Here is a 19,619-nt window from a genome sequence, read left to right on the forward strand (position 1 = left end):
ACCAGACCACCAACCCAATAGCCACCCGGCCCACCAGCCCTCTAAGTCACTAGCCACCCGGCCCACCAACCCACCAGCCAACCAGCCCTCCTACTCACCAGCCCACCAACCAACTAGCCCACCAACCCACCAGCCCTCCAACCCACCAACCAGCCCTCTAAGTCATTAGCCATTAGCCACCCAGCCTACTAACCCACCAACCAACTAGCCCACTAACCCACCAACCAACCAGCCCTCCTACTCACCAACCCACAAGCCCACCTCATCTTATCTGACCAAGATTCCAGCACTTGTTAGCTAAGTCTTGTTAGCCCACCAATCCACCAGCCAATCAGCCCTCTAAGTCACCAGCCCACCAACCCACTAGCCACCCAGTCCACTAACCCACCCACCAACCTCCACACGGTTAGCCTTGTAGCTCTAGTGCTAATTGGTGTACATATACCTCAGGTATCTGTTAGCGACATTGGCATCGTAGCTGTGATGCTAATTGGTGTACATAAGCTTCCAGCACTTGTTAGTTACGTAAAAGGATATTTTAGGACATTCTGTCTCTCTCTGTTTTTCAGGACAGGACGTGTAACATAGAGGGGATGTGTTTTTCGGACGGAGACGCCAGCCCGTCCAGCCCGTGTCTCCTGTGTAACTCCACCGCGTCCAGATACACCTGGACTATTAATCAAGGTAAAACACTCGTCGCCCCTCGTCCTGATCGTCAAAACACATTAACCGGGGGTTCGAGACACACCATAAACAAGACAGTGTGGACACTACTCTGTAAAGCTCACATTCCTGGACAGTACTGACCACAACGCTCACCTGGTTACCATAGCAACTCCCAGTTGAGCGCAAGTTTATGCATCTCACACACTTCAATTCCTGAGTCCTGCCAGAAAACAAAAGCCTGCTGGAGTTGGTTACGCTGCCTGTTTAACCACTCCCCCCAAACCCCCCTCAACCCCCCCCCCCATCCATCCATCCTCTCTCGCTTTTTCAGCAAACCACCCCCCCTCCTTCCTCCCCCCACGGGACGTCCTGCGCTCGTTCTTCGGGGAGAAGTTTGTGTTCCAGCTCACGGCCGCGGACCCTGAGGGCTCAGCCCTGCTGTTTCAGCTCCAGACCGGACCCCCAGGGGCGTCGCTCAGCCCGGCGGGGCTGCTGACCTGGAGCGTCGCCGCAGACAACACACACACCTTCGGCTTCACCATCACTGACGAGTGTGACGCTCAGAGCACACACACCGTACAGGTGAGAGAAAAGAGAGAGGCCGGCTCATTAGAATAGCCACGCCCACTTATATTATTTTCTCACTTGTTAAATGGGCACGCCCACCCTTTTTATAGGCTATGTAAATATGGACAAAAGTATTTGGACACCTGCTCATGCTGGAGGAGCATTGCTGTGAGAATTTGATTGTATTGGATGGAGCACAGCTCTTCCACTGCTCCACAGCTCAATGCTGGGGGGCTTTATACCCCTCCTTTAGCCCACGCCTGGCATCGTTAGGCAGCATGGTCCTATTCTATTGGCAGTACTTTTTGCACATCTGCGTGAGCAAGGGATGTAACTTAATAGTATAATGTATTACTGGAAGGGGTGTCCACAAACATTTGGACATGTAGTGTATATAGAGAGTGCTTCTCTTCTCTTACTCTGGCTCAGACATGAAAGAGACCCTCTCCTCCAGCTTGTGGATGGAGGCTGATGAGGTGCAGCTGCTTCCGCCCCCCCGAGCGCGCTCAGGCGTCTCCGTGTCTCGGAGCATCACTGCAGGCTGTGAAAAGACCACCTCGCTCTGAACACCTCCAGCTAGCGTTAGCTTATCCCCTTCATCCCTAATCAGCCCGTCGCTAGACCGCCGGTAATGAGCTCTCACAGCTGCTCCATCTCCTGCATCTCTAATGAGCTGCTGCAGCTTCGGGAGGTGAAGTACCTCCTCATGGGGGAGGCGGGAGGGGAAGCCCGGAGATCAGCGGCGGCGGGTCAGTCGGCCGATGCTGGACGTGGGTTAAGGAGGCTCTCGAAGTAATTTGAGGAACGCAAATAGATTTATGATGTTTTTAATTAGTCCAGGAGGGTCAGAGAGCTTCAGGAACTCTCCTTTATTAACAGATCATCATTACTGCTCAACATTTTCACCACTTTTTGAGGAAGAATTCACTTTTTGTGAACAAAAAAAATTGTTTTTATTATTTGAACAAAAAAAAATTGTTTTTATTATTTGAACAAAAAAAAATTGTTTTTATTATTTGAACAAAAAAAATTTGTTTTTATTATTTGAACAAAAGTAATGTTTTTATTTTTTGAACAAAAGTAATGTTTTTATTTTTTGAACAAAAGTAATGTTTTTATTTTTTGAACAAAAATAATGTTTTTATTTTTTGAACAAAAATAATTTGTTTTTATTTTTTGAACAAAAATAATTTGTTTTTATTTTTGGAACAAAAATAATTTGTTTTTATTTTTGGAACAAAAATAATGTTTTTATTTTTGAACAAAAATAATGTTTTTATTTTTTGAACAAAAGTAATGTTTTTATTTTTTATTTTTTGAACAAAAATAATGTTTTTTTTTAACAAATTATAACTTAAATACAAATAAAAATAATAATAGCTGAAGTGCATTTTGTGAAGAAACTGGTTGAAAAAGAAAATGGGTGGTTCCCACTTCCATGCGGTTGCTAAGCTGTTGCTATGTAGCCAGTAGTGTGAAAGTATTGCTGAGTCTTTGCTCAATGGCTGCTATGGTATTCTAGACGGTTGCTAAGGTGCCTCAGGTGTTTGTCACTGTGTTGCTAGGTGGCTGCTATGGTGTTACTAAAGTGCTTATTGATGGTTTCTATGGTATCTCAGCAACACCATAATAACCATTCAGCAGGACCTTAGCAAGTGCCTATTAACACCAAGGGATCCACTTTTAGCAACACTATAGCAACCACCTGGGATACCTAGCCACCCCATAGCAACCACTGCCCACAACAGCACCTTAGGAACCAGTTGTTTTATAAAACTGATGACATTAATATGAATATTGACTAGACTGTGTGTGTGTGTGTGTGTGTGTGTGTGTTCCAGGTGAGTGTGAGACCCTGCGGGTGTGTGAACGGCGGTACGTGTGTGACCAATGTCAAGCATCCAGCGGGAAAAGGGGAATACCTGTGTGTGTGTCCGTCTGGTTTCCACGGTGACCTGTGCCAGGAGGAGACGGACTTCTGCAGGTCCAGTCCGTGTGGAGCGGGAGTGTGTGTGAACGGGAGCGAGGGGTTCCAGTGCCAGTGTCCCGCTGGACTGAAAGGTGTGTGTTACTGCACTACTACTAATACACAGACTGACCAGTGATGACTGGGGGGGGGGGGGGTCTGCAGCCTGCGATGAAGCACAAGGAAGGGTGTTTCTGATAAAGTGGCCTACAATAAAGCACAAGGAAGGGTGTTTCTAATAAAGTGGCCAGTGATGAAGCAGCACAAGAGTAGGTGTTTCTAATAAAGTGGCCAGTGATGAAGCAGCACAAGAGTAGGTGTTTCTGATAAAGTGGCCAGCGATGAAGCAGCACAAGAGTAGGTGTTTCTAATAAAGTGGCCAGTGATGAAGCAGCACAAGAGTAGGTGTTTCTAATAAAGTGGCCAGTGATGAAGCAGCACAAGAGTAGGTGTTTCTAATAAAGTGGCCAGCGATGAAGGTGCACAAGAGTAGGTGTTTCTAATAAAGTGGCCAGTGATGAAGCAGCACAAGAGTAGGTGTTTCTAATAAAGTGGCCAGTGATGATGCAGCACAAGAGTAGGTGTTTCTAATAAAGTGGCCAGCGATGAAGCAGCACAAGACTAGGTGTTTCTAATAAAGTGGCCAGTGATGATGCAGCACAAGAGTAGGTGTTTCTAATAAAGTGGCCAGTGATGAAGCAGCACAAGAGTAGGTGTTTCTAATAAAGTGGCCAGTGATGAAGCAGCGCAAGAGTAGGTGTTTCTAATAAAGTGGCCAGTGATGAAGCAGCACAAGAGTAGGTGTTTCTGATAAAGTGGCCAGTGAGGAAGCAGCACAAGAGTAGGTGTTTCTAATAAAGTGGCCAGTGATGAAGCAGCACAAGAGTAGGTGTGTTACGGTGTGGTGTGGGGTTTGGACTCAAGTGCAGTCAGAGTTTGTTTTATTATGATGAAATGATAGTCTTATGGTGTGTGCTTAGTGACTGTTGGGCTTGAACTACCAACCCTGGTAATGGGAGCGCAGTGTATTTCCACTGTACCACCACAGCTGTGAGGGGTGGCAGTATAAACACTGATCATAAGCAACACAGAAAACGGCGGGAAAACAAACAAAGGAAAACCAGGAGTGATGTTTACTCAAACTAAAGACAACAAACAACTCAAATGCTTTTCGCTTTTCTCTTCAGCTTTTCACTGTTACCAACAAACTCTTCACTCTTCTCATCACAACTTTTCACTCTTCTGTTCACAACTTTTCACTCTTCTCTTTTCTGTTCACAACTTTTCACTCTTCTCTTTTCTGTTCACAACTTTTCACTCTTCTCTTTTCTGTTCACAACTTTTCACTCTTCTCTTCTCTTCTCTTCTCTTTTCTTTTCACTGTTCACAACTTAAACCCACTGTTACCGTTCGCCCCTCTACAAAGGTGCGACAGGGAAGTGTGTTTGGCTGGGTGTATTTATACTGTGCCACACAGGTGGGTCTGGTCAGCATTGATTACCGCTGGGGATTCTGGGGCTTGGAGTTCTTTGCTCCAACCCCACCAGCTTTCATACTTTGCTGGCAAGGGCCCCCTGCTGGTGGCTGACGGTACATGCTGCCTGCTCACAAGGTGTTTCTGATAAAGTGGCCAGCAATGAAGCGGCACAAGAGTAGGCATTTCTAATAAAGTGGCCAGTGATAAAGCGCAAAGTAGGTGTTTCTAATAAAGTGGCCAGTGATGAAGCAGCACAAGAGTAGGCGTTTCTAATAAAGTGGCCAGTGATGAAGCAGCACAAGAGTAGGCGTTTCTAATAAAGTGGCCAGTGATAAAGCGCAAAGTAGGTGTTTCTAATAAAGTGGCCAGTGATGAAGAACATGAGTAGGTGTTTCTAATAAAGTGGCCAGTGATGAAGCACAAGGGTGGGTGTTTCTAATAAAGTGGCCAGTGATGAAGCAGCACAAGAGTAGGTGTTTCTGATAAAGTGGCCAGTGATGAAGCACAAGGGTGGGTGTTTCTAATAAAGTGGCCAGTGATGAAGCAGCACAAGAGTAGGTGTTTCTGATAAAGTAGCCAGTGATGAAGCAGCACAAGGAAGGGTGTTTCTAATAAAGTGGCCAGTGATAAAGCGCAAAGTAGGCGTTTCTAATAAAGTGGCCTGCAATAAAGCACAAGGAAGGGTGTTTCCGATAAAGTGGCCAATATAGGCAAACGCAGGGTATGGGTTTCCAGTAAAGTGGCCAGTGTGGGGAGCACTTTCTCCCAGAGCCACGAACTTCATGGGAGAGATTTTGTGTAGAGTGATGACAGTCGCTGTGACCTTCTAGACCTTTCAGGGTCGAGGCGGCGGGTCGAGGCGGCGGCTTCTTGGCCGCGGTTTGGCGTTAGTGTTTCCACCACTGTTATTTCGGCGCTTCGCTGGAGTTCACCCTGTGTTTTCCCTCTGCCAGCGAAGAGAAAAACACGGCTGCATCTTAAAGTGCTTTGATGCTGTTTTCCATTACGGCTGACTGCCTCGGCTAACCGCTAGTTTTCAGTGTTTTATAAAAGAGAAAGCCGGAGAAAGATGACAACAACAACAACAACAACAACAACAGCCGCAGCAGCACAGAAAACATGAGGCGTGAGCACTCTGCTCTGGGCAGGCTTGCTTCATAAAGACCGGCCCACAGCGCTGGTGGGGGAGTATTTTCGTCTCAGGCTGTCACTGTAGACTCGCTCTTTGCATGCTCTGTGTGTGTGTGTGTGTGTGTGTGTGTGTGTGTGTGTTCGTCTCCAGAGTCCTCACACAAGCTTTGCTCATCCCCCAGCAGAGTAATGGAAGCTTATGTACACCAATTAGCATGATGATAACTGCAGGTCTCAATCTGTGATCTCGAATAGACTGGGTTAGTGAGGTAAGGTGGTCCTATTCTACTGGCAGTACTTCTCTACAGGGACTAGACGAGCTGTGCAATGGGAGCAGCTTAAAGTAGCTGAATGCATTCGTTAGGAGGGGTGTCCACAAACATCTGGACACGCGTAGTGTATGTGCTAGTTCTGGAATGCGAGTGAGCCGCCGGGCTGAGGAGGACTCTGAGGAGCTGCAGCTGGTTTAGACATTTCACACACTGGCCTTCACACACTCTCAGAGGAGAGGACCGCCCTGAACCGCCGCTAACAAACACATAAATCCCCCCACAGCTCTGCGCGAGCCCCCCGTCTATGAAGAACAGACAGCAGATCATCGTCAGAGTGTGTCGGAAAGGGTCTCGCTTCTGCAGAGCAGTCCCCAGAGTGCCTCAGTGTGCCTTTAGACTGCATAACGACTGCAGAACCACGAACCAGTTGATATACACATCTAAAGAAGGGGCGGGGTAAATGCGTTTGATTGACAAGGACGTCATCGTCTCCGTAAACATCAACTGACATATAAATAATTCAATTACAGGTAGACACTCTCACTGACCACTGACTTTATGTTTATTTGGGTTTATTCTAATGTTATATAGAGTTAATTACAGGTAGACACTCTCACTGACCACTGACTTTATGTTTATTTGGGTTTATTCTAATGTTATATAGAGTTAATTACAGGTAGACGCTCTCACTGACCACTGACTTTATGTTTATTTGGTTTATTCTAATGTTATATAGAGTTAATTACAGGTAGACACTCTCACTGACCACTGACTTTATGTTTATTTGGTTTATTCTAATGTTATATAGAGTTAATTACAGGTGTATATTGTGCTTCAGGGCGGACGTGTCAGGAAGATGTGAATGAGTGTGAGGGGGTGGTGTGTTTCCCCGGCGTCCGCTGTGTCAACACCTTCGGCTCGTTCACCTGTAGCAGCTGCCCTTCAGGCACACACGGAAATGGCATCACCTGCACAGGTAAATCACTGCACAGGTGAATCACTGCACAGGTGAATCACTGCACAGGTAAAATCACTGCACAGGTGAATCACTGCACAGGTGAATCACTGCACAGGTAAAATCACTGCACAGGTGAATCACTGCACAGGTGAATCACTGCACAGGTAGATCACTGCACAGGTGAATCACTGCACAGGTGAATCACTGCACAGGTGAATCACTGCACAGGTAAAATCACTGCACAGGTGAATCACTGCACAGGTAAATCACTGCACAGGTGAATCACTGCACAGGTAAATTCACTGCACAGGTGAATCACTGCACAGGTAAATTCACTGCACAGGTGAATCAGTGCACAGGTGAATCACTGCACAGGTGAATCAGTGCACAGGTGAATCACTGCACAGATGAATCATTAATTAATTAGAGTAAAACATTTTCATCTCTCTCTCTCTCTCTCTCTTTCACTTTCTCTCTCTCTCCAGCTGACCGGATCGTGCCTCCTCCTGCCGTGCCCAGCCCCCCTCCTGCCTCAGTCCGAGCGGTCAGCATCGCGGCCGCCCCACCGTCCAGACCAGCCCTCCTCTCTCCCTCACACACTCAGCACACTGACCCTGACCTGACCGGGCCGGCGTCCAGCCGCAAACAGAAAACTGGCAAGTATCCCTGCATCCTCGCCGCTGTGTGAGCCCTCTGTATCTGAAAGTAACGAGCACGCGCTGCAGCCGGCCGGTCCGCGGGCCACTGAGGTCCGGATAATGACCTGCTCCACGTGAAGCTGCTTTTATTTGCTTCATCTCCAGCTGACCGTTCTCTCTTATTCAGGGTCAGATTTTCAGTCCGAGTGCGTCTCTCACTCTCCCGCCTTTGTCAGGGACCTCAGTGTCCAGTAAGTGAGTGAAGATCAGCGCGGTACCGAACCATCACATAAACGACCAGAATTCAACAGAAATGATTTTTCTCTTCCAGTTTAGAAAAGATTGTGGAAAACAATCAGTGCGCACACACACACACACACACACACACACACACACACACACTCACTCACACACACACACACTCACACACACACACTAACGAGCGTGCTGAAATGACACTGGCTGTATTTGTTGCTGCTCGTTACAGAGTGTTAATGTCGTAATTGGCTGTGAATGCGTGTTGTGCCTCCAGCTCTTTTTGGAAATTGTTTGGTAATTAGCAGCTGCCTCTAAAGTTTAGAGCGATCCGCCCTGAGTGTGGCACTTCCTCACGGCCAGCGCCGCTGTTTACCGTCTGAGTGACCAGGAGCAGCTTAACACGACATAGGATCTGATTTATACAGCAGTCTACTTCTATATATATTATTACTTATATTATATATATATGTGTGTATATATATATATATATATATATATATATATATATATATATATATATATATATACACACACATGTGGGTACCTACACATATATATATATATATATATATATATATATATATATATATATATATATATATATATATAATACATATGGGATATATTATTACTACATATAGGTACTTACATATGTGGCATTATTACATGTAGGCACATACATATGTGATAGTTTATTGCATTTATTATTATTACATGTATTATTATTAGTAGTAGTAGTAGTAGTAAATGTAGTAATATGTCATATTATATATATATATATATATATATATATATATATATGTATGTATATATATATATATTACTACATTTAAGCACCTACATGTAAAAATAATATGCCATATATGTGAATATATGTATAAGTATATATCTCATATGTAAAGACATATATGTAATAATATGTAATCCCATATGTATATAAATTTATATATGTACATACGTGTAAAAGTTTGTCCCATATTTATTATATACATGTAAGGAACTATATGTAATAATAATACATGCCATATGTATATATATATATATATATATATATATATATATATATATATATGCAAGTACGTAAATGTAGTAATAATATATCCCATATGTATAATATATATGTAAGTATCTATATGTAGTAATAATATATCCCATATGTATTATATATGTACGTATCTATATATAGTAATAATGTATCCCATATGTATTATATATATGTAAGTATCTATATGTAGTAATAATGTATCCCATATGTATTATATATATATATATATGAAAGTATCTATATGTAGTAATAATATAACCCATATGTATTATATATATGTAATTATCTATATGTAGTAATAATATAACCCATATGTATTATATATATGTAATTATCTATATGTAGTAATAATATATCCCATATCTATTCTATTCTGTTTATGGACGTGCCTATATTTAATAATAACATATGTGTAGATATTATATATACAGTATATAGGTATCTAGGTCTGATAGTATGTGTCCTGTATATATTATATAATTGTAATGATTTTAATGACGTATAACTGGTCCTTCGATCCAGATGTTTTTAAGGTGCAGAACGTGATCTCCAGGTGTGCGAGCAGGCCGTGTTTTCCAGGTGTACAGTGCATCGACCTGCGCCCGCCGTACGTCGGTTACGTGTGTGGACGCTGTCCCCCTGGTTACCACGGCAACGGGCGCGCCTGCACAAAACAACCAAAGCATACAAGTGAGTGAGAGACCACCCCCTCACCCCCCCCCCCCCCCCCCCCACACACACACACACACACTTGTCTTGGGGTAAACTGGTGGAGTTTCATCTGGCTTGTTGTCGTTCTCCAGGTCCTGCACTGTTTGCCAGCCGCCTCAGAGAGTCCAGGACCTCCCCGAAATCCCCCCTACTTCACCTGCCCTCCACAGCTGCCGGTCAGATCCTCGGACGTCCGCCGATGCCCTCCAGGACCGCGACCAGTCAGGCTCTGGAGCGCAGACCCGTTCCCCCGACCCCAGCACCAGTCACAGCCAGGAGAGACGCGACGGCACTCCGTATGCGACACACTCCGGTTAGCAGGGGGAGCACACACTCCAACGCCCTGTCCGGGACGTCCATCAGAGCAGGCGGGTTTGTTGCTGTTACCCCTCCAAAAGCCACTCCAAGAGTGACCCCGCCTCTAGAGCGGTTGTCTCAGCGACAAGGCCTGGTCACAACCACTCGCTTAAAGCCGCTGACCGCCGCGCTGACCGATGTGACCTTTGCACTCTCCGAGTCAGAGTTTTCTGCTGATGGAGATTTGGGGGGCAATCTGGAGGAAGCCGAAGACCTCCAGCCACTGAACCAGGCAAGTAAGCCCCCCCTCCCCCCAGTAGCTCCGCCTCCTCAGTGTATATCACAATACCTACATTTAGAGCGTTATTAATATTCACCCTAATGAGAGACTGTAGCTCCGCCTCCTCAGTGTATATCACAATACCTACATTTAGAGCGTTATTAATATATATTCACCCTAATGAGAGACTGTAGCTCCGCCTCCTCAGTGTATATCACAATACCTACATTTAGAGCGTTATTAATATTCACCCTAATGAGAGACTGTAGCTCCGCCTTCTCAGTGTATATCACAATACCTACATTTAGAGCGTTATTAATATTCACCCTAATGAGAGACTGTAGCTCCTCCTCCTCAGTGTATATCACAATACCTACATTTAGAGCGTTATTAATATTCACCCTAATGAGAGACTGTAGCTCCTCCTCCTCAGTGTATATCACAGTACCTACATGTAGAGCGTTATTAATATTCACCCTAATGAGAGACTGTAGCTCCTCCTCCTCAGTGTATATCACAATACCTACATTTAGAGCGTTATTAATATTCACCCTAATGAGAGACTGTAGCTCCGCCTCCTCAGTGTATATCACAATACCTACATTTAGAGCGTTATTAATATTCACCCTAATGAGAGACTGTAGCTCCTCCTCCTCAGTGTATATCACAATACCTACATTTAGAGCGTTATTAATATTCACCCTAATGAGAGACTGTAGCTCCGCCTCCTCAGTGTATATCACAGTACCTACATGTAGAGCGTTATTAATATTCACCCTAATGAGAGACTGTAGCTCCTCCTCCTCAGTGTATATCACAATACCTACATTTAGAGCGTTATTAATATTCACCCTAATGAGAGACTGTAGCTCCGCCTCCTCAGTGTATATCACAATACCTACATTTAGAGCGTTATTAATATTCACCCTAATGAGAGACTGTAGCTCCTCCTCCTCAGTGTATATCACAATACCTACATTTAGAGCGTTATTAATATTCACCCTAATGAGAGACTGTAGCTCCGCCTCCTCAGTGTATATCACTAATACAGGTAGGTACTGTTGAAGTATTAACAGCTCTGTCTCTGACAGGTGGTCTTCACCACTGTGGGCAGGCAGACCCTCCCTGTGGCTCTGAGCATCCACCCCGGCGCCCAGCTCAGCCGGAGCCCCATACCTGCTCAGGTGAAGGGCAGAGGCGTCACCTGTGGTGATGTCATCTGTTTCCCAGGTGTGCAGTGTGTGAGGGAATGGTCTCTCAGGTGCGGCCGGTGTCCACTGGGATACACCGGGGACGGGAGCACGTGCAGAGGTAAGGAAACCACGACTCCTCCATCTGGACGCAGAGCTGCGGTCAGAACTGACCGAGCAGCTGCCTGTCAGGAGAGCAGAGCCTGAGAGCCAGCCACTCCACTCAACCACTACATCACACAGACCGCGTCAAAATAAAAGTCACTAATAAAACAGTGTCAAAATAAAAGTCACTAATACAAACAGACTCAAAATAAATGTCACTAATATAAAGTGTCAAAATAAAAGCCACTAATACAAACAGACTCAAAATAAAAGTCACTAATATAAAGTGTCAAAATAAAAGCCACTAATACAAACAGACTCAAAATAAAAGTCACTAATATAAAGTGTCAAAATAAAAGCCACTAATACAAACAGACTCAAAATAAAAGTCACTAATATAAAGTGTCAAAATAAAAGCCACTAATACAAACAGACTCAAAATAAAAGTCACTAATATAAAGTGTCAAAATAAAAGCCACTAATACAAACAGACTCAAAATAAAAGTCACTAATACAAACAGACTCAAAATAAATGTCACTAATATAAAGTGTCAAAATAAAAGCCACTAATACAAACAGACTCAAAATAAATGTCACTAATGCGAACAGACTGTCAAGATAAAGTCACTAATACAAACAGTGTCAAAATAAACGTCACTAATACAAACAGACTGTCAAAATAAAAGTCACTAATACAAACAGATTCAAAATAAGTCACTAATATAAACAGACTCAAAATAAGTCACTAATACAAACAGACTATCAAAATAAAAGTCACTAATACAATGTCACAATAAAAGTCACTAATACAAAGTGTCAAAATAAAAGTCACAAATACAAATGAACAGACTGTGTCAAGGTTAATCAGGAATACAAATGAACACACTGTCAAAATTAAAGTCACTAATATAAACAAACACACCGTGTCAACATAAAGGTCATCTGTTGCACCGCTGTGTAGAAGTATCCTAAGGCTAACATTAGCTACTCAGTGCTTAAACTGGGTCCTAACACTGTAGAAGCCTCCTGATTGGAAATGTATGCAACCTCTAAAAGCAGAACTGTAGGAAAGTCTGTTGTTTCCCCTTTGTGTGTGTGTGTGTGTGTGTGTGTGTGTGTGTAGCTGTGTGCAGGCACGCCTGTGCCAAGAACATGGAGTGTGCAGCACCAAACACCTGCCGCTGCAAACAAGGATACACCGGCCTGGACTGCCAAACAGGTAAACACTCTCTCTCACACACACACACACACACACACACACACACACAGACAGACACTCACGGTCAAACACACACATGTTTACACACTCATGCGTCCACATCTGATGTTTAGAGAGGATACACTGACCTACCTTGTCAAACTGCATGTGTGTGTGACATCCATATACACAACCCTACTGAGACAACCCAGTGGGACCGAACACACACACACACACACACACACACACACACTGAGCCATTTCTGTGTCACTCCCGCAGCCATCTGCAGCCCGCTGTGTCAGAATGGAGGAGAGTGTATCGCTCCTGGAGTGTGTGAGTGCAAAGAGGGCTATCATGGAGAATCATGTGAGAGAGGTAAGAGTATATACACATACACTGGCCACTTTATTAGAAACACCTACTCTTGTGCTGCTTTATCACTGGCCACTTTATTAGAAACACCTACTCTTGTGCTGCTTCATCACTGGCCACTTTATTAGAAACACCTACTCTTGTGCTACTTCATCACTGGCCACTTTATTAGAAACACCTACTCTTGTGCTGCTTCATCACTGGCCACTTTATTAGAAACACCTACTCTTGTGCTGCTTCATCACTGGCCACTTTATTAGAAACACCTACTCTTGTGCTACTTCATCACTGGCCACTTTATTAGAAACACCTACTCTTGTGCTGCTTCATCACTGGCCACTTTATTAGAAACACCTACTCTTGTGCTGCTTCATCACTGGCCACTTTATTAGAAACAAGGGAGGTGTTTCCGATAAAGTGGCTAGGGGATAAAGTGTGCTGCTGGTTGTTTTTCTTTGCTGGCCAGACCGGGACCCTTTGTAATAATGTCTAAAAGTGTGTGTGTGTGTGTGTGTGTGTGTGTGTGGAGGCAGGTTTGATGTATGAGTGTGGTTTAGGTGTTGTCTTTATTGTTTAGTTCTGGGTGTTTTCTCCTGAAGCACTGTGAAATATGGGCGGCCACCACAAGCCTACTGCGTCTAATGCGTTCCGTGATGATGAAGAGGACCACACACACACACACACACACACACAAACACACACACACACACACACACACACACCCCAGCGGTGCTGCAGTGCTTAATGAAGTGCTCTGTTTTAGCTGTGTGGCTTTGGTGCACCAGAACCTGAGAGTTATGAGGACCAGTGTGTGATGCATGACTGTGTGTGTGTGTGTGTGTGTGTGTGTGTGTGTGTGTGTGTGTGTGTGTAGCTCTCTGCAGCTCCCCCTGTCTACATGGTGGTTCCTGCGTGGGTCGGGACACCTGTTCCTGTCCCTACGGCTTCGTCGGACCCAGATGCGAAACCAGTAAGTCCAAATACACCACGTTATTCAACCCTCCAGGTTGCCATAGCAACCGCTTAGCTACAGCACAGAAACCACCTGTGGTTGATTTTATGCTGCTCTGAGGCTCCAGAGGGCCCGAGGGGCATTTCCTAGATTCCTCGATTCTGCTGATCTGGTGCTCATGTGGATCCATAAGCTGGTCAGCTCTGCCGGGAGACTTACCGAGGTCATGAGATCCAGATCAGCAGGATCGAGGAGATCAGACAGGAGAGGAAGGGTCAGGTAAAGTATCCGGACGCTGGCGAGGTTCAGATCGGATTGTGTTCATATTCAGTATCATTGTAAATGCAGGGCAGTGCAGTTCCCTCTGCCCCCTGGTGGCCGCCTGAGGTTTTACAGGTGTCTGTGTTTGGTGTTCTCAGTGGTGTGTAACCGTCACTGTCAGCACGGCGGCAAGTGTGTGTCACCTGACGAATGTCAGTGTCAGCCAGGCTGGACAGGTCCATCATGTGAGACAGGTGAGTGTGTGTGTGTGTGTGTGTGTGTGTAAGAGAGAGTGTTTAGTTAGCCCCTTCAGGGCCTAACCTTTTTTCTATAAAATCCATCATACACTGTGTGTGTGTGTGTGTGTGTCCTCTGTGCTGGCTGACACTGTGAAAGTGGAGGTCATTATTTCAGACTGAAAGGTGTGTGTGTGTGTGTGTGTGTGTGTGTGTGTGTGTCCACCATTCCTTCATCACTACTCCCCCATAATAATGCCCTATTGGACACGCCCCTCCCAAAATACCTGCTGCAGTGAATGGGTGGTTTATAATAACACACCTGCAGCTTAACGAGGCACCTCAAGTCATTACACTAATTAGATGTGATTAATTTCATATGCCTCACATTAACGAGCCTAAAAAAGTTGTCGTTATTGCCAGTAACATTTATTCATATTATTAAGATTTTAATAATTATTATTTAAATATAAAAATCCTTGTGTGTGTTTGATTCTTTAGCACTGTGCGACCCGGTGTGTGTGAACGGTGGTGTGTGTGCCCGTCCAAACGTCTGCTTATGCCAGCATGGATTCTACGGAGCGCAGTGTCAAAACGGTAACACACACACACACACACATACACACATACACACACTCTCAGTTCAGTTGAATTTAGTTCAACTCAGCTTGTTTTCCTGCCAAAGCAAATAATATAATATTTCATATTTAAGCTTAAAAAAATGAATACAATTAATAAAAATCTAAATGAATGCTCGAGTAAATGTGTATTATCTGATCACACAACGCTCACACCCTCACACACCTGCTCACACATACTATATATAACTCTCTCTCCACCACCCCCCCCAGCTGTCTGCAGCCCCCCCTGTAAGAATGGTGGTGTGTGTGTGCGTGATGGTGTGTGTTCGTGTGCACACGGCTACTCCGGCTCACACTGCGAGAAGAGTGAGTTCCACACAACAGCCTAATAATAATCATAATAATCATAATAATATTAATATTAATAATAATAATAATCATTATCAAGTGCATAATTAACTTAATAAAGATGAAGATGAAGATGAAAACCTTGTTTCTGGATGTTCTGGCGGAACGCCGGCACCTTCTCCTCTGCAGGTGTGTGTGAGCCCATGTGTATGAACGGCGGCAGGTGTGTGGGCCCCGGTGTGTGCGACTGTGTGTCGGGCTGGAGGGGGAGGCGGTGTGATAAACGTGAGTATAAGCCTGGAACGCCCGAGAACAAGCATCTGTCAGTTAGAGGTGACCTCGCTGACCTAGACCTGAAAAACAAAACAGGCTGTATTTGATTGGATGGTTTGGGAAACAGGCTGTTCTGTTCTATTGCAGCGACGTGCCTTCAGAAGTGCCTAAACGGAGGAGAGTGTGTGGGACCAAACACCTGCCATTGTAGTCCAGGGTGGCAGGGCACACTGTGCCAAACACGTGAGTACACTTATTGGATATTTGTACTGATAAAGCAATCCAGTAAAGGTGAACTCCACCCAAATTCTCTATTCTCACCAAAGTCTCTGCAAAGCTCAGGCTGTGAGAAGAGTTTATTCAGAGGGGGGTTCAGTGTGAAACTGTGATTCACTGTAGAGAAACTTAGCCACTCTGACTTCTTTACAGTGGAGGCGATAGATCCAGGTGTCGGTCGCCATGACTACAACACAGATAGAGCCCATAATTTATTTCCTATCCAAACCCACCAGTGAAGCTACAAAGATGAGGGTAAAATAGTGAAGAGTCCCAACTAATCCAGTTCTCTTTAGGGACTACTTTCTGTAGCTGCACTACACCCTGCAGCATGTATCCCTCCACCATTTTAATGATCTGGTTCTAAAAGCAGGTTCTAGAGCCGAGCTCTTCTCAGAACTCTGGTAGAACAGTGTCTCAGGCATCAGGCAGCGTCTTCATCACCATTAGGTGAAGAACTTTCTGTGAGGAGCTTTTAGTAGAGCTTCAGACGTCTGCTTCCCTTCACCTCCACTGTAGAACCACAGCTCTGACTGGGGGAGGTTATCTAGAACCAAGCGTTTCACACAACCAAACCCCGACTTTGACTGAGTCTGTTCATGTCTTAAGTAGTTGATTATGCAGAGAATTTTGAGATGTGTAGGAACTGAGGTCAGTCTGACCTCTCTGACCTAGAACTGATTGGACTACAGTCTGCAGTTTTAATTTTACATATTAATGAGTGCTTTTCGTTTATTCTATTCTGGAGTCTGTTCTTATATGACTTCATCAAAGCAACACTGGAGCTGCGAGAGATAATGGTGCTGACCGATGGCCTAGATCATCACACGCTTTCCTTAGAGGTGTTCAGTAAACTCTAATAGACCTGATGATGTGATTCCTGGCACTGTAGGACTCTGGGGTGAATGATATTGCTGTAAATGAGAACCCAATCAGGTGAAAAGCCATCAGTTCTTTCTACAAGTGTGTGAGTGTGTGTTCTGCTATTGTTTACAGCTTCTGTTTGGTTTTAATTAAGCGTCTCTAATGGCCTCGCGTGCCGTTCTGCATGCCCAGACTCAAACCCAACGGGAACATTATGGCTGCGACTAGCGTTCCTCAAACACCAAGCCTGAGCATCGTCCTCTTCCATTAACGATCCTCTGTAAATATGACAGATCACCTGCGTGTATTTATTCCTCTTCATTCCTCCTGTTTATTGGAGTCTATTAAGGTCCTAATGGGCTCAGAGCGTGGACAGCTGTAAATCCGTTATCGTCGAGTCAATGTAAACACACTCAAGGGCGTTCGGAGGCCAATCTAAACTAGGGCCGAGCGTCTAAAGCTTCTACAAGGGCTCCCTACGGTGCTGCTACTCACCGGCCACTTTATTAGAAACACCCACTCTTGTGCTTCATCACTGGCCACTTTATTAGAAACACCCACTCTTGTGCTTCATCACTGGCCACTTTATCGGAAACCAACATTCTCCATGGTGATGAGTAGTAAACTGCTGTAACGACTGTGACTGATGTTATTATGGGATGTTTTGCAGCGATCTGTGAGCAGAAGTGCGCGTTCGGGAGTCGGTGCTTCAGGCCCAACGTGTGCGCCTGCAGGACGGGATACACGGGCGCTCTGTGTGATAGAAAGGTAAGAATTCTGCATCATCAACATGTGAACTGAGCCATTCAGAGTGGGGGTTTGGTGTGAAAGACTCGGTTCTAGATAACCTCCCCCAGTCAGAGCTGTGGTTCTACAGTGGAGGTGAAGGGAAGCAGACGTCTGAAGCTCTAATAAAAGCTCCTCACAGAAAGTTCTTCACCTAATGGTGATGAAGACGCTGCCTGATGCCTGAGACACGGTTCTACCAGAGTTCTGAGAAGGGTTCGGCTCTAGAACCTGCTTTTAGAACCAGATCATTAAAATGGTGGAGGGATACATGCTGCAGGGTGTAGTGCGGCTACAGAAAGTAGTCCCTAAAGAAAACTGCATTAGTTCAGATTCTCTAATCACTATTTTACCACCATCATCATCATCATCTTCATCATCATTCCATATGAAACTCAGAAGACTCGTGTAGCTGCACTGGTGGAGGACACCTGGTTTCATTCACCTCTACTACACAGAGATCAGAGTGGGTCAGTTTCTCTACAGTGAAGCTCAGATTCACACCGAACCCCCGACTCTTAATAAACTCTTCTCACAGTCTGAGTAATGGGGAGAATTGTGGAAATTTGGTGGCGTTTCCCTTTACATTGCAGATCTAAATAAAGAAATAATTTTTCACTTCTTCTCTTTTCTCCCTAGCTTCCTATTCGTCAAGGCTGACAGAGGGGGCGGAGCCTGTAGTGAAGACACTGGCCACACCTCGTTGCTTAGCAACCGGACCCAGATAGCACATCTCACCTGTAAATACCTGCAGCCTAATCACAGATATTAATTTATGTATAAGGGTATATACGATTTTGTACATTTTTTATTGCCCTGTAGTTTATATTTACACGATAAGAACCCAGGCAGAACCCGACGTTCTTCTTTTTTTTTTTTAATAAAAGCTGTCACGTCAGATCAGTGAGTAAACACATCTGGAAACAGCTCGGTATTGATTGGTCCCAAAATCTGTTGCTAATGAGGCTCCGCCCACAGACTTTAAAGGGACAGTTCAGCTTAAAACCCAGACCCTTGCTACACTCTAAAAAAGGGTTCTTCAAGAGTTCTTTAGTAAAGGCAGTGGTTCTATTTAGAACCATGACAACTCGAAAAAACAATCAGATCCTTAAACCAATCAGACACTTTGCATATGTGTGGGCGGAGCCTCTGAGGCTTTGGCCACCACAGTGCGTACCCACCCTAATAATTCAGACCCCCTTAGAAATGCATCCCCCATCCCCTCCCCACTCCCCAACTGTCCCCCCAGTGTCCGGTTCTCCTGGCATGGCCGGTGCTGTGTGTTTATCAGCAGTTACACAGTAAATACACAGAGACGACTAAAGAACCCCCCACCCCGACCCCCCCAAACAAACACACACTGTGTGTATCGAGTGTAGGGGGGGGGCTAAGCTGGACGGTCGCTGGTGTTTGCCCGCTCTGCTGAAGCATGCTCAGCGTTCCGGCTGTTTCTGTATGAATATCTGAAACACAAACAAATAAACAAACAGAACTGGACCGGACCGGACCGGACCGGACCGGACCCTCAGCGTTTAACCTAAGGAGACGCTTTAATACTAAATTATTTTTCTATTGATCTTCTGATGTTTTTGCACCCGTTTCCTAATAAAGTACATCTGATGACCAGTCTGAGCATCACAATGACTGACCACAGAGACAGAGAGAGAGAGAAAGAGAGAGAGAGAGAGAGATAGGACAAGAGATATAGGAGGAGACCGAGAGAGATAGGAGGACATAGAAAGAGAGAGGATGAGAGATATAGGCGACCCCCGACCTGTTAACCCCTGACCACTGTGGACTGGCAGACCTAATCATGGGGGCTGACTGCAATCAAATCCTCCTCACAGCAATGTTCCAACATCTAGTGTAAAGCCTTCCCAGAGAAGTAGAGGCAGTCACTGCAGGAAAGG

At 44.9% G+C, this 19,619-nt stretch overlaps 1 protein-coding gene across 1 annotated transcript in view; it reads left to right on the forward strand.

The window, feature by feature from the left end:
* The window catches only part of LOC140547724 (von Willebrand factor D and EGF domain-containing protein), a 56,006-nt gene extending 36,689 nt beyond the window's left edge, over positions 1–19,317 (forward strand). The window contains exons 18-35 of the mRNA XM_072670859.1: positions 570–684; positions 998–1,248; positions 3,075–3,294; positions 6,918–7,055; positions 7,523–7,693; positions 9,501–9,668; positions 9,782–10,278; positions 11,358–11,577; positions 12,685–12,780; positions 13,040–13,135; positions 14,007–14,102; positions 14,504–14,599; positions 15,083–15,178; positions 15,433–15,528; positions 15,700–15,795; positions 15,931–16,026; positions 17,594–17,691; positions 18,349–19,317. Of these exons, the coding sequence (XP_072526960.1) occupies positions 570–684; positions 998–1,248; positions 3,075–3,294; positions 6,918–7,055; positions 7,523–7,693; positions 9,501–9,668; positions 9,782–10,278; positions 11,358–11,577; positions 12,685–12,780; positions 13,040–13,135; positions 14,007–14,102; positions 14,504–14,599; positions 15,083–15,178; positions 15,433–15,528; positions 15,700–15,795; positions 15,931–16,026; positions 17,594–17,691; positions 18,349–18,369 (2,667 nt within the window). The 3' untranslated portion in view covers positions 18,370–19,317. The remainder of the gene's footprint in view (positions 1–569; positions 685–997; positions 1,249–3,074; positions 3,295–6,917; positions 7,056–7,522; positions 7,694–9,500; positions 9,669–9,781; positions 10,279–11,357; positions 11,578–12,684; positions 12,781–13,039; positions 13,136–14,006; positions 14,103–14,503; positions 14,600–15,082; positions 15,179–15,432; positions 15,529–15,699; positions 15,796–15,930; positions 16,027–17,593; positions 17,692–18,348) is intronic.
* Positions 19,318–19,619: the final 302 nt, after the last annotated feature.

The sequence above is a fragment of the Salminus brasiliensis genome, chromosome 25 (assembly GCF_030463535.1).
Source record: "Salminus brasiliensis chromosome 25, fSalBra1.hap2, whole genome shotgun sequence".
Classification (NCBI taxonomy): Eukaryota; Metazoa; Chordata; class Actinopteri; order Characiformes; family Bryconidae; genus Salminus; species Salminus brasiliensis.